The 14,842-nt window shown below is 35.6% G+C and overlaps 2 protein-coding genes and 1 long non-coding RNA gene across 3 annotated transcripts in view; 1 reads left to right on the top strand and 2 right to left on the bottom strand.

Annotated features, from left to right (window-relative positions):
• Positions 1–1,439: 1,439 nt before the first annotated feature.
• LOC102600266 (ran-binding protein 1 homolog c-like) lies at positions 1,440–4,350 on the top strand. Its single transcript, XM_006351538.2, has 4 exons — positions 1,440–1,744; positions 2,547–2,698; positions 2,820–2,945; positions 3,847–4,350. The coding sequence occupies exons 1-4, from the start codon at positions 1,566–1,568 to the stop codon at positions 4,062–4,064; spliced, it is 675 nt and encodes a 224-aa protein (XP_006351600.1). The 5' UTR covers positions 1,440–1,565; the 3' UTR covers positions 4,065–4,350.
• Positions 4,351–5,209: 859 nt separating this feature from the next.
• LOC102599932 (serine/threonine-protein kinase 38-like) overlaps positions 5,210–14,842 on the bottom strand; it is a 22,099-nt gene continuing 12,466 nt past the window's right edge. Inside the window, exons 4-13 of the mRNA XM_006351537.2 lie at positions 14,494–14,735; positions 14,081–14,324; positions 13,514–13,593; positions 12,046–12,130; positions 11,352–11,483; positions 11,156–11,269; positions 9,709–9,756; positions 6,655–6,739; positions 5,781–5,831; positions 5,210–5,706 (exon numbers count right to left, since the gene is read on the bottom strand). Of these exons, the coding sequence (XP_006351599.1) occupies positions 5,615–5,706; positions 5,781–5,831; positions 6,655–6,739; positions 9,709–9,756; positions 11,156–11,269; positions 11,352–11,483; positions 12,046–12,130; positions 13,514–13,593; positions 14,081–14,324; positions 14,494–14,735 (1,173 nt within the window). The 3' untranslated portion in view covers positions 5,210–5,614. The remainder of the gene's footprint in view (positions 5,707–5,780; positions 5,832–6,654; positions 6,740–9,708; positions 9,757–11,155; positions 11,270–11,351; positions 11,484–12,045; positions 12,131–13,513; positions 13,594–14,080; positions 14,325–14,493; positions 14,736–14,842) is intronic.
• On the bottom strand, positions 7,372–9,702 carry LOC107061380 (uncharacterized). Its single transcript, XR_001473939.1, has 2 exons — positions 7,717–9,702; positions 7,372–7,624 (listed from the first exon to the last, which is right to left on the bottom strand). It is a non-coding gene; the product is annotated as an uncharacterized lncRNA (long non-coding RNA).

Genomic DNA, 14,842 nt, shown 5'->3' with positions numbered 1-14,842 from the left:
CTGTATCTTTAAATGTGTAGTTCTTGAGTTAGCTAATTAGTATGAATGGTTCTCCCACCGGCGGGTTAGTGTGGGTGCCAATCACGACGATCTGGGTCGTGACAGACCTATTTTATTTATGTGGATGTCCACTAATTGTAATCTCTCCATTACCTCTTCACCCGTATGTTTTACCTCCTTTGTGACCTCAATTTTTAATGTTATGTTTCTCACCTTCTTGGTGATCTTCTCTCATAACTATCATTTATGCATGTTATAACAACCTTTTGTAAGTCTTTATGAACACTATAAATAGAAGTATTCTAACTCATATGGTAGATTCTTAAAATATACTTGGAAAAAAGAATAGAGTTTTATTTTCTATATATTTTGTCTACTATCTTGTTGTTGCTCTTTTAACTTAGAACTTGTTTGGATGACTTATTTGAGATGTTTGTAAGCCAAAAACAACCTTTCAAAATATTTGAAGTATTTGGGTAGATCATAAATAAGCTTAGTTTTAAGTTAAAATGGTAAAAATAAGTCAAAAGTCAATCCAACCAGGCTCATAGTTTTACGACATAACAAAAGGTAATAAAAAAAGAAAATTTCATAAATAGCAAAGAGATTAAACTTAATAAGTCTCCTTAGCTATAGTTTGCATAATTACGCTTCATAACTGTAGTTTCGTTTGCTATTAGTATTTTTGTTTGTATATTTCACTTGTCACTATACAAATATGGTAAATATATACAAATTATGTATTTATACATTTATGATTTTTTCAGAACCCCGCTTGTATATTTCGCTTACCAATATACAAACAAGGTATTTTATTATGAGTTTTTCATAACTTATACAAATCAAATGTATTAACAAATAGCTAGGGTAAGCATATACAAATTCTGAATTTATACAATCAGATACCGAATTATACAAATTCTGAATTTATACAATCAGATACTAAATTATACAAATTCTGAATTTATACAATCAGATACCGAATTATACAAATTCTGAATTTATACAATCAGATACCGAATTATACAAATTCTGAATTTATACAATCAGATACCGAATTATACAAATTCTGAATTTATACAATCAGATACCGAATTATACAAATTCTGAATTTATACAATCAGATACCGAATTATACAAATTCTGAATTTATACAATCAGATACTAAATTATACAAATTCTGAAGTTATACAATTAGGAACCGAATATCAAAATTTAAGAAATTGTAGCCGCGAATCATAAATATCCAAAATTGTAGCCATGAATCATAAATATCCAAAATTGTAGCTAAATTAAATCATATGCTATAAATATTTGTCATTTCGCGTAATTTTTCCTAAAAAAAATACTACTTTAATTACAAAAGGCTAAAAAAAAAAAAAAAAAAAGTGGAAGAGGGGCAACATTCATAGTTAATTTAACTTAGAGGACTAGCCATACAAACTCCAACCAAAAAAAGCAAAAAGAAAGAGGCAAGTTATCAAATCAAAAACCCTACTTCCTCCCTTGTTCTTCTTCTTCTTGAAATCCGCCGTAAATCTTTCTAAAACCAAAAATCTAGAGTGATGGCAAGCAGTACTGTAGAACCCAAATTGGAGAAGAAAGAAGAAGAAGTAGAACCAGAAGTAGGAGAAAACCCAACTGGTGATGATGAAGACACTGGTGCACCAGTTGCTCCCATTGTTAGGCTACAAGAAGTTGCTGTCTCCACTGGTGAAGAAAATGAACATGTTCTTCTTGATCTGTTAGTAACCCTTTTCTCTATGTGTTCATTTTTTCCAAAAACAAGCTTTAATTCCTTCGACACTGCGTTAGACATCCAGTGCTTGATCTGGTAGTAAAGCTTTAATTTTTTTGGAAATGATTTGTAGATGTATAGAATCTATTATTCTTATTTCAGAATGATCAATGTACTAAGTCTCAATTCCAAAGTATTTATCCCACTCCATGTGATAGCTATATGCAAAAAAAGCTACTAGTTGTTTTTTCCTTTGATTACAAATGACTCTGTTGGGGTCGGCTCTATGAATCTATAACTAATCGTGTTGCTTCATCCCGGTGGTGTGGATCCAGGATTTTCAGTAAGGGGTTTGAAATAATAAAAAATGTAGTTCTTGGGATTTGAACTTAGAGCCTCAAGGTACATTTTGAACCCTCTAAGCCATTGAATCAAACTCAAGTATTGTGTTTAGGGTATTTGAAGTCTATATATGTACACTAAAAATTTTAAAAAGCCCTTACATATATGGTGTCATTATTTGCCGAGGGTGTTTGAGTCCTCTTAGATCCACCCCTGGCTCATTTGATGATGATTTCAAATATTGACTAGTGTGAAGTATAATTATATTACCTTGTATGTCCTTTTTGAATATTTAAATCTTATTCTAAAAGTTCAAGGAAAATGAAATGAATTTGTTCTTCCAAACCCCACAATTTTAATTAGGAAGGGATGGAGTTATACATAAAAAACTTGGCGAAAGATTCCTCTTGGCAGCAAAGGGAATGTTCATTGTTTGTGGTTGTAATCCCGATATGGATATTTGTAGGAAATCGAAGTTATACCGATTTGATAAGGAAGGGAGTCAATGGAAAGAGAGAGGTGTTGGGACTGTGAAGCTTCTCAAGCACAAGGAAACTGGAAAGGTTAGGCTTGTGATGAGGCAATCCAAGACGCTGAAAATCTGTGCCAACCACTTGGGTCAGAATCCTTCTTTTATATTTTTGTTGATTGTTGATTTCCCTTATTGGTTTTTCTATGTTTTGTTAATGTGTTTGTGGTTGTATTTATTCTGAACTGCTGTTTGAAATCTCTTGTGTAGTCCTTCCTACTATGTCGATCCAAGAACATGCTGGGAATGAGAAGTCTTGTGTGTGGCATGCTGCTGACTTTGCTGATGGGGAACTGAAAGACGAAACTTTTTGCATTCGCTTTGCTTCAGTTGAGAGTGAGTAATCTGTTTATGCATCTTTTGGATGTTATTATTCCGCCTTTAGTTAAGATATGCTTTTTCAGCAATTTCTCTTCTTCTGATGTGTATGCTTGGAAGTCCTTGGGATAGGATTTCCATATCCTATTTGAAATCTTCTATTTTCAATCAAAATGTGCTTTATCAAGTGATAAGATGAAAAATGAAATAAGTTCACTACTTCCACAGATTGACAATTGGCGGTGTTGAGACTAGAGTAGTTTAGAGTGCCCTAATTTGTATTAGAAGACATCATTTAGTATTGATATAAAATGGTTCCAAACAGAACGGAATGGGTAGAGGACTCATATTGCCAAGTCCAACCATATACTAAAGTGTGGTGTTTGTAATTGTTACTCAGTGCAGGTTTAGGTTATTGATTATGATATGTTGAATTATGGTGATTAGCCTATTTAATGTGGCACACACTCCATACATCCATGAGTTGTAGTCTTGCTAGTGCTTCTTCAGGAGTTGTCTAGCTAATTTTCCCTGAAGACACTGAAATATCTTGGACGGTGGATTATGTCATGCAACATTTGACATTCACCACTCTTTAATTGAGGTTGATGTATTGGGGAATCAGAAACTAATTTTCTTGATGTATTCTTTACTTGTAAATTGCAATTTGTTAGTTTCATATTACAGTGTGATTACTTATTAATGGCTTACAAACTCCTTGAGTACATTCATGAAACTTAGTTACATTCCTTGCATGGGCTGTAATCCTGCAAGTCATCTTAAATCAACACTGAACAATTGTTTAGGATCACTCCAGATTTGTAGAACCGAGTTTAATGAGATAATTGGAGCAATTCTTAACGTTACCCCTCTGTGTTTCAAAACTAGATTTTTACTTTATTTTTATCTTGTCCGACAGATTGCAAGGCTTTCAAAGAGAAGGTTGAAGAAATTGCTGAATCTCAACAGACAAAATCTGGAGAAAGTGAAGAAGCTGGTGCTGCTGCTACTGAACTTATTGAAAAGCTTAGTGTTGAAAGCAAAGATAAAAATGACAAGCCCGAAGACAAAGAGTCCCCTGCAGCTACAGAGGAAAAGGAAGATAAGAAGGAAGAGAATGCTGATGAGAAGAATTAAAATGTTTGTATTTTTCAGTCAGAGTTTTTTTTTTTTGGAAGGTTTATAGCATTCGTTGTTTCTGTCTGATCGTATAGATATGAGAGATATAAGCAATGTTTCTCTTGTGGTCTTATTTGTTGTGTTGGGATGGTTTGGATTTTCATTCGGGTCTCGAGTCGAGTGCAGCTTCATGTTTTATTGTGGTCTTTGGTGTTTTCTTGTACTTATTTATTGTGTGTTTGAAAATTTTGGTTCACGGGGGTACACCACCCAGTATAAGGGATTACGTTTGTTAAAATCTTTAGTACTGTTGCTGAGATTATTTTTGAGTTACAGTTATTGCGGGTAAGGGAATGGTAACTCTTCCCTTGTTTGGATCTTTTAACATGAGAGCTGAAAGTTATATTAGTCTCTTCCTTGATTGCCTCTCTTAGCTCTGTCATAGGAGATAATTTGGAAGAAATTTGGACGTTGAAAATGAAAGAGCACTATTCTTTCACTCGACTTTACATCATATATATATAAAAAAAAAATTAGTAGTTTGACTAAATACTTGTACAAGGCATGGAGCCAATAGACTATGGAAATGTAACCTGAGGATCTTGGGAGGGAAACAGGATGCTAGTACCAAGGGGCTGGATTTGATCAATAAAACCACATATCTAGTGAAATAAATAATTGTTCAAATCACCTAAAACATGATTGATAGAGTTATCTAATACCTCAATAGGTGAGGTGAGCATGTGCTGTTCATAACACCACTTATTAGTTAGGTGGTTGGACATAGTTGATATTTGAAAATGAAGTAGTATTTGAAGTTGAAGCGTGTACACATGAGAAGTTGTGAGTGAACTTGAAAAACTCTTTAAAAAATCTATATTTCAAACTCCAAAAGTAAATATTTCAAGTTTGTGCCAATTTGATAAACAAACACTTACTTGAAAGAATCATCTCTTTGGAAGATACATGGACAAACGGAAAGACTGATGACACAATGTTAAAGCTAAAGCTTCTCATGCTCACAAAATTATTTCCTAGCCATGTCTCAAAGGTTTTTGTTCAAAGATGTCAAATATTACTATCATTTATTTGTAGTCAAAACAAAATTGTTTGACATATCATGGTCCACATTTACTGAAAAGCCTCTACCATAACAAAAAGTGAAGATACAATGAGGATTGCAATATTTATGAACAAAGTTTTGCCCATATATTTAAAAAAGGAACCACAGTATAATTGGTCCCAGAAGAAATATTTCCCATTCGATTAATTTCATCTGACCAGAAATTACCACAAGAGAAAGCATTTGATTGCCAACCTGGGCAATGGATGATATTAAGCAGTCTAAGTTTCTATTGCACAAACATTACATTTCCTACAACAGTTTCCATGTCCTACGAATCAACCGAGTTTCTCAAGCATTACTGTACACTTATATCATGGTGCTGCCAAATGTAGAGAGAACCCACTTGGAATGCTGATGAAGGGGTGAACAACCTGATCAAATACAACAGGTGTATGCTACCACCACCTTCGCTAGTTTCTTTTTCAATATAAAGCTGGCGATATCATGGAGATATTGCATAACCGGTTGACGTTATCATCTCTGTGTCTATTTCTCCACCTGCTCCCTTTGTTGAAGGATAGTCCTTAGAATTATCTGCAGATGTATTAATTAGACTAGTAGAATAAGAAGTTCGATATTTAAACCATATACAAGGTCATAACACTTACTGAATATGGAATCAATTGACGGTCGCCTAGGTGATGTGTCCCTTGTAGGATCTGGAAAAAAATTAAATGAGAATGAAATCACTCTGCGTACTTATAAGTAGACAAAGATAAAATAAACATTTTCCATCACATAAAGCAAATAGAAACGTGACAGATACTACTCATTAGTTCAGGGTAACAGAGATGAGGTTCAAAATAGCAAAAGGTTTCCGTGCGGTCTTTTGAAGTTCTATTTGTTTCCTATTTTGGATAAAGTGCCATTGGATGTTCAACAAGAAGGTAATAGTCTAATGCCTGGTTTGCCTTCTGAAATAGTTTAAACATTCACTTTGGTTCTTTATATTATAATTTCCACAAAACTTCTTGCAGGTTAGCATCACTAGTTTATTATTTTTTTGAAACCGGATCAGCGTAGAGCCAGACCAATAATTATAAACCATCCTCTCCACTTCCTACAGAATATATAAAACCATGTGCAATTGAGAAACTGCATCCTTAAAATATCAGAGAGCTTGGGAAAGGAAGCAAAGTAGTTGTACCAAAACGTCCAAACTCAGCCTAGAAGCCAGATAAACAAACAAATAGATTTGCAACACCATCATCATGAATAGTAACAATAACAATAATAAGTAATACTAATATCAATCTTGTGAACTCTGAACTGGTTTCATTTTCAGATAAGAACTTGCAGAGAATCCCTCCAAAGTTAGAGGAAACCTACAGTGCTTCTTTGGAGGTAGTTACAGTAGTTCCAGGGAAATTTCTAGTTAGGTGTCAGAGGTCCACTTTTATGAAAGATAAGCACACACAAATGTCTAACTAAAGTATAATTACACAATTGTAGAAGGCCTTGAAAGGGGAACAAATGACTCACCAGAAGAGTTGCGTAGTGCCTTGACAGCATCAAAGTTTTTGTACGTATAGCCCACAAAACTTAAATCTTTGGGAGTTAATGACATCTATAAATATGAAACTTGAAGTTAGATAACTAACTTATCTGAGGCTGCAAACACATATTAGTAGGATGTTATTTTGCATCAAATATTTCACTTGAAATATGGATAATATTCTCATAGGTTAGGTAGAAGAATACCAGGATGGGACTATTGCGAGAAATTTTAGATGTACCACAAATCATGCAGGCAGCAGCACAAACACTAGAAAAGACTTCATGATCCTTTCAGAATCTTGCACAGTTGTGCTCAAATCCACCTTTCTATAACTTTCGCATAAACACTTTATAACCACTTCTAAATTGCAGCTAAGCTTTGTGTCATTATTTATGCATGTAAGGACACATATCCCAAGGAATGGACATGTTTTCTGAGTGCAAAATGTCATGACTTTTAGGAGGTCGATGTACAAGAAACAAAACAAGAAGATCGAAGTAAAAGAACAACTTTGCTTTTTTTCTTTTTTAGTAGTAAAAGATATCGACGGTAAAGTACTTGGTTAAAGTAAAACATCTACTTTACTAATGATTCATAAAGCATGTTATACACATGACCATTCAGGTAGGTTTTATTCAAAAGTACGTATGCAATAATGTGGTGTCAATTGGATCTAAGGCTATATATCTGTTAACTAAAAAAGAAAAAGATATAGAAAATATATCAAAAATCTACAAGCCTCTGAAGTATATATACATATAAGAAATACTTGCTGGATGTGATGAGGAAATGGGATTTGGCGAAAGATGGGTTGGGTAAATAAAGTTTTGCATAAGCACTGTCAAATTTTCAGTACTGATAAATGGTACTCCTGCTGGTTTTTTTCCTTCCCAGATAGGCTTAAGGTAAGGAGATCCTCGCTCTCTTTTCCTTTTCATCATAGCCATGGAAGGACTGAATGGTATGGTGAAAAGAACACAGGAAAATTATTGGATCAGGGGTTCAAAGTTAACGCAAGAGCTGACTGTAGTATGGTTATTTCTCACCTTCAGTATGCTGATGATTCTCTTGCATTTTGTGAAGTTGACAGAGAACAGTCGATGATGATGAGGGTGATTTTTTCATTCTGGTTGAAGATATCTCAGGCTTACATATTGGCTGGAACACAAGCAATGTATATCCAGATGTAAATGATATCCCAAGTTTGGCTAATATTTTGTATAGAAAAGTTGGGGAACTGCCAACTGTATGCTTGGGGATTCCGTTGGGAACAAGGAGCAAATCAAATAGGATATGGAATGGAGTTATAGAAAAATGTGAGAAGAAACTGGCCAATTGGAAGTGCCAGTACCTTTCATTGGGGTGTGGCTTATTCTAATAAACTCAGTTCTGGATGCTATGCCAACATGCATGATGTCTCTATTCCCTATTCCAGTGAATGCTGGCTGTTGCCGAGAGAATTGATTCCTTTAGAAGAAATTTTCTATGGGAAGGAAACAGTGAAAAGAAAAAAATTCACCTTGTCAAATGGGATTCACTGGTAATCAGCAAGAAGGATTGGGGTTTGGGGAAAAGAGCTTAGAAGGTACAGAACCGAAGCTTGATGATGAGATGGCCATGGAAGTTTGCTTCAAATGAGCATTCACTGTGGAAGGAGGTGATTAGGAGAAATACAGTACAGAAGAACAGTAGACCACCAACATGGTAAATGAGCCTTCCTTATGGAGTTGGTCTGTGGAAGCCCATAAGGAATCCTTTGCCAGAATTCAGCACCAAAACCACTCTTAAAATTGGTAATGGTATAAAGATTTATTTTTGGAATGGCAATTGGTTGGGAAGTGGTGCTTTGGTAAATCTCTTCCTGATATTCACAGGATCAATCAACAACAACAAGCTACAGTTGGAGAGGTATGGAGTCCTCAAGGCTGGACCCTTACCTTCAGAAGATCCCTTTTTGATTGGGAGATGGGCAGAGTGGTTGAATTATATAAAATGCTGGAGCAGATTACTAGGATCAGTTGATATGGCAAGGACACAAAACTGGGAACTTCTCTGTTAGTTTAGCTAATAGGAAATTCAACACATCTAATTATGTTTTGGAGAGTTGGCCATGGAAAATGATATGGAAGGTTAAAATTCCATACGAAGTTGCATGTTTTACTTGGTTACTGGCCAGAGGAGCAGTTCTTACACAGGAAAATCTTGCCAGGAGAGGATAATACCCTTGTACTCTAGATGTTACATATGTGGAGAAGAGGCAAAGACAATTATTCATCTTTTTTTTACATTGTAAGGGAACTTCACAGCTATGGAGGATATTTTTAAACTTAAGGGGTATACAATGGGTAACACCAAGAAGTATCTCGTAATTTCTCAATTGCTGGAACGGTGAAGGCCACCCAACTGGCAACAAAAAGAGATGGAGGATTGTCCCAGCTTGCATTTGGTGGACAATCTGGGAAAGAAATCAAAGATGTTTTGCAGAGAAGACTAGCAACATCCAGAAGTTGAAATTGAAGTGTCATCTTTTTTTACTTTTGGTGTAAAGGGATAAGCTTAGAAGATCATGGTTCAATTTTCGATGTTCTAATTCCTTGTAAAGAAGATATAGGATGGCAGAGATATTTTGCATGGCATTTTGTAATTATGGGGGACTCACACAATTTTGAAGTGGGAGGTCCAACTTTATATCTATATATACAAATATGTTACCTTCTCAAAAAAAAAAAAGAGAAGCTATACATATTTAGAGAGCTACTGATTTGCAATATCCAACGTAGCTTGCATTTATATTTTTGGATAAGAGTGGATGAAAACAGATTTAAGTAGTTTTTTTGTTTGAATGAAGCCAAAACATGGCTCCACAGTATGTTCTGAGTAAACCCTTCTAAGCTTCTGTCTTTTGCTTATTGCTACAGAATTTCAGGCAAGTGGCCAATAATAAGGATCCACATACGTTATCAGTTCATTGGCCATAAAATACTATCATATACAAAAGGTACTGAAATACAGACAGAAAAGAACCAGTGGTTACAAACCTTCCGAGAAGGTCCTGAACCAGATCTTGCTGATGTTGGAGTATCCATCTATGAAGAAGTCCAGAAGGCAAGAAAACAGTTACAAGGAGAAACAGATTACATTTGAACTAGATGACATAGGTGACAGACTATAGATCCACCAAATATAGTTTCAGAAGGCTAACATGTGAATAAAGCATATTCTTGCCAGTAGGCAATTGAAAAAGTGAGGACCACGAGTTTGAAATCACAAAGCAAAATGCTCGGCATGAATTGTCTTTAAAAGAAGCCAGAACTAAAGACCATGCACAATATTGTGTGACTAACTTTGACTAGAAACATAGATTAAGGAGAAAGCTTGACTTAACTAATACAAGCATAGCAGCAAGGATAAAATTTAGATCTTGACTTAAAGTTAGCTAGTCGAAAAAGTACCCTACTCATGAAGTAATAGAAAGCAACTGCTTTTAGAAAGTGAGATTACAAGGCAGGATACAAATTGCATTGTAAGAAACTCTACCAGTTTCTTGTCTTAACTTATTTGTGAAAAGAGAATGGAAGAGAGAAAACTCTTTTGAAAATGGTCATTAGGGGACATATCGCAGATTACAGCCTCTAACAATTTAACTTGAAAAACGAGGGCAATTCACACACTTCAACACTGTACATATATACATACATTTAGCGGATAGCGGAACACACACATTTATCCCCCCTCCCCCACAAATCTTTTGGCCATTTTAAAACCCAACTTTACTCCATGCTCATAGCTATCGAGTTCGAACTTAAGCAACTCATCGACAACTTCCAAGACCAATATATATATTCAACCCAAAACAAATGCACAATTGAGGAACACATGCTGTTGAATGCGAGAATAACCATCATGGGAATTTTGTTATTTGTTTGAGAAAGAATAGTGCTTCAAGAGGCTGCCATTTTGGAAGGTTGTGCAAATGCCTACTATGTGACTTGTATCTTCTAAAGGGCAGCATACAAACAGTATAAAACTCTTAGATGAGTAGGTCCACACGCTTCACATGGTTTCAGAGGAAGCAGAGGTCCTTATTCGAGTTTCACCATCTCCCACCAACAAAATATTTTAACGTACTTGACCCAAGAAAAAGAATCAAACCCACATGCGAGAGGGTGTGCTGTGGATCTAAAAACAAATAATAGAAATCTACCCTCTACTACTTAACCTTTTGGATGAGGCATTTCTCACGGTTCACCAATATTCTAAGCAGACAGTGAAAAGAAGACACATGTCGCAGTCCATTTTGTAAGTAAATGCAGATGGTGGGACAGTAATGTATAAATAAAATAAGGAAAATATTGTAGGTGTTACAAATAGACATTAACTATGCATTAGATATTTAAAAGGATCAAAAGGGTTTATGTCACTGGCTATGAAAGTCATTAACTTTCTCCAATAAAAAAATAAGACTCATTCAGTTTCATGAAATACCTCATCATACTTCATGAAATTCTGGGTGTCCAGCTCTCCATTAACTTCTGGTTTGAAGGCTGCTTCCATTTCATACAGCCTATCCCATACAATATCCTTGAACCAAGGATGAGCCTGATAAACCACTTCAAATAAATTTAACAGAAGAAACATGAAGGTTCTAGTGAAAGTGATTGGATGAATGATTCAAATATACCTTTATTTGGTTTGCACCTCCAGTGCCCAGTCTATGCTCAACATCACATAGTAACCTGCAAATAAGATCCTTTGCCTCATGTGAGAGTTTGGTATCTTCAGGAAATTTTAGGTGATTTCTCCAGTGAACTATCTGGCAATCACACACATGGAGTTAGAATCTGATAGATTTGGAAGAGCAGGAGAATCTGAAAAGAAGGCTTTCTTCAACAAGAAGGCAACCAGTACATTGTAGTTGGTCTAATACAGAGATAGGTGTCACTAATACACCACATTCTCATAGTAAACATTGATTGTAGCACTGGCAAGCAAATCACTATGAATGCAATACATCTGAGACTTGTAGTGCAAAAGGTAGAAGACTTAGACCCAATTGACCAAACGACAGACGCTAATCTAAGTGGTTAAGCATCACGTGAAAAGGTCTCAGACATCAGCTGTCCAAGCTAGCAGTTCTCCGGCTCAGCAAAGAAAGGTGGTTCATACTCGGACGAGATCGCATACAAAGCATTCTAGTTCTTTGTATGTGGACATTTTGCAACATGTTCTTAGCATCAAACTTTTCTACCATTCTCTTGATTTACAGCAAAAGAAGCAGGGCACTTTCTGTTATCTCAGAAGCAATAGATATCCTTATCATACAAAAACGGAAAGCATACAGCATACTTGAAGAAAACAGAAAGTAGAGATGCTACCTTTCTGCAAGTAGTTATTGGATCATCGGCGTAGAATGGAGGGTAACCAATGAGCATTTCGTACATAATTGCACCAAGGGACCACCTGCATGTAGTGTATAGTAGATAAAAGATGAGAAATACATAAAGCACAACATGGTTCATTCTACTTTAGAAAATAACTAGAAATTATACAACAGGTTAGAAAACAAAAGCATTTTCCTGCAGTCCTCATCAAACTAAAGCGAAAACATAGGTCTGTGGATATGGTCAAGCTTCCAGTGAAGTTCCACGAAATCCCAAACTACAAATATGTCTCATTCCACTAGAGGTTGTTGTGCAGATGAGGCACTGGATCTTGTAACATCAGATATATCATATCCCCAGAATGGTGAAGGCTTGAAGGGGGGGAGGTTAAGCACTTAATTTACAGTTTTCCACTTGGTCATAAAAGGAGGCAGCAGGAACCTTTGACAGATGTATCCTACTCCTTTCTTCCTAACCTTTCCATGGACTAGAATCAAGAAACTCTAACTCCCTTCACCTTCAAATTAACATGATTTCTCCCCCAGGGCGAAATCTTTCTCTAGCCCCCTTCCAATTGCTCCAAAATATTTATTTTGTCCCCCATCCCACTCCTATTCCCATTACCTCATGCAGCATCCTCCCACGCTAAATTGCTAACACTGATGTCCTCACTCCTCCCTACTTCTCCTTTGCCTTCCCAACACAAGCAGGTAGCAGGCAGCCAGCAGCCCAACTTAAAAAACCAGATAACCTTAGTCTGCTTTCTCAATCTCCATTAGTATCTACTTTACTTTCTCTTCCGTTGTCAGTGGTTATTTGACCATTCCATTCCTTGTCTGGTAGGGTTCTTTTTGTTTTTTGTTTGCCACTAATTGGTATTGCTAGATTGAATTTAGTTAAGATAGACATAGAGGTGCAACAAATTTTTCCTGCCTCTACTTCATTTTATCATGGACGAGGAGTTTAAGAAAAGAAAGATTTTAACTCAAGACAGAATATGACACACCAAAAGTACCCTAAGTATCTAATTGCCTGAAACATGCCATGTCAATTAGGATAAAATCAGAATGTTCAAACTAAAGAATTTCCAAATATAGAAATATGTCGATCTTTTCAGAGCAGACTGAAAAGAAAGAGTATCTTCATCAAAAAGAAAAGAGTATCTTATAAAATAAAACATAGAGAATACAGTTTTTTAATTATCATTATCAGTAAAAGGTGCCACCACATATGTTAGCAATCGAACTAATCAAAAGAGAAGTATCCAAGGTAAATATTGGGAGGCAAATCCATCAATTAGTTCAATGAATTTATATACCAACTTGAACAAGGTCTTGCTATTGACATTTGGACATTTGTCACATAGATTCATGCACAGCAGTGACACGCATGAGCAGAGAATCCAAGAACTCCTGGTGATCTATGCAAAAAAACTAACTCTAATTTCGGAATGAACACTAACCAATCACATTCCATTCCATATCCTTTCTTCAATAGTACCTCAGGAGCAATATAGTCTGGTGTACCAACTGTTGAAAATGCCTTTTAGATGATGAAGAAGACAAAAATTAGTTTTAAATACATAGAAAATTCAATACTTGCTAAATAACACATATCTAAATTTAGTGTCTACAAAAGTGAATATTAAGATTATATATCAGAGTTATTGACATATTGCAAAAAAGCATTCTTTCATTGACTGAAATACAAGCCAATACAATTTCTCATTCCTGCAATGATCTGGTTTTACATAAGTGCAAGTGTTGGGAACAAGATAAATTCATTCAACTATAACACATGATTTTGTATCTTATATTAGACTTCTGCTGTTTTGAGATATCCTTTTCATTTATGTAGGGGATTCCTATAAAGATGTTTCTTATACTATGCTTCGGGTTGTATTGGTTCACCAAGCAGGTAGTGGCTTGTTGGGTTCCATGTTGCAACACATGAATTTTGTTTCCATGAAATTATGTAAATCCTCACACAACGCAAAGAAGAAACAACATATATCAGTAATATAACATACCAATTTCCTTCTGTTTATCTGCCAATGATGAAGTTTTTCGCGGGGGGTTTTCCACTTATTTCCATCATTGGTATCTGGGAAGCTGCTATCTATATCCATAGGATCCTTTATATTCTCATCATCCATAGCTTCATTTTCTTTTAATGTGGATAACGTTCTACAATCAAGAGGCTTACACAGACCAAAATCAGAGAGCTTCATGTGACCATTTTTGTCCAAAAGAAGGTTGTCAGGTTTGATATCTCTGGAAAAAAAATCGAAAATATAAACACCAAAACAGTCACAACGTCGAAAGAACTATGCCTCAAGAAAGCTATTACATATTCACATTCAAATTATGCACATAAATTATCTTAAGTCTTAATTATCTCATAATAGTAACTTTCACAAATAAGAAGTTGATGCAAACATACCTGTGAATGTAATTATGCTTGTGAATAGACTCTATAGCTAGGACACTCTGACCAATATAAAATTTAGCTACAGTTTCAGACAATGTATCTTCTCTCATCAGCAGAGTCATCATGTCACCGCCAGGAAGATACTCCATGACAAGGTAAAGATATTCAGCATCTTGGAATGAGTAGTATAATTTTACAATACAATGACTGGCCACTTCTGCCAATAAATTTCTTTCAGCTCTCACATGCTCCACCTGCAAAAATCAATTTTTCAATAGGGATTACACATTTGGGGGATATATCACATGCAAACAGGATACAGAACCCCCCCCCCCCCCCCCCCCCCTCTCAAAAAAAAAAA

The sequence above is a fragment of the Solanum tuberosum genome, unplaced genomic scaffold, assembly GCF_000226075.1.
Source record: "Solanum tuberosum cultivar DM 1-3 516 R44 unplaced genomic scaffold, SolTub_3.0 scf00135, whole genome shotgun sequence".
In the NCBI taxonomy this organism is placed as follows: Eukaryota; Viridiplantae; Streptophyta; class Magnoliopsida; order Solanales; family Solanaceae; genus Solanum; species Solanum tuberosum.
The sequence above is the reverse complement of the archived record's forward strand: the minus strand, read 5'-3'. Positions and strand labels throughout refer to the sequence as shown.

Excerpts from the sequence above, each read along its gene's own strand:
- LOC102600266 (XM_006351538.2), top strand. The coding sequence starts at position 1,566 with ATGGCAAGCAGTACTGTAGAACCCAAATTGGAGAAGAAAGAAGAAGAA. Across the intron at positions 1,745-2,546 it reads GAACATGTTCTTCTTGATCT|GAAATCGAAGTTATACCGAT; the intron begins GTTAGTAACCCT and ends GGATATTTGTAG. Across the intron at positions 2,699-2,819 it reads AATCTGTGCCAACCACTTGG|TCCTTCCTACTATGTCGATC; the intron begins GTCAGAATCCTT and ends TCTCTTGTGTAG.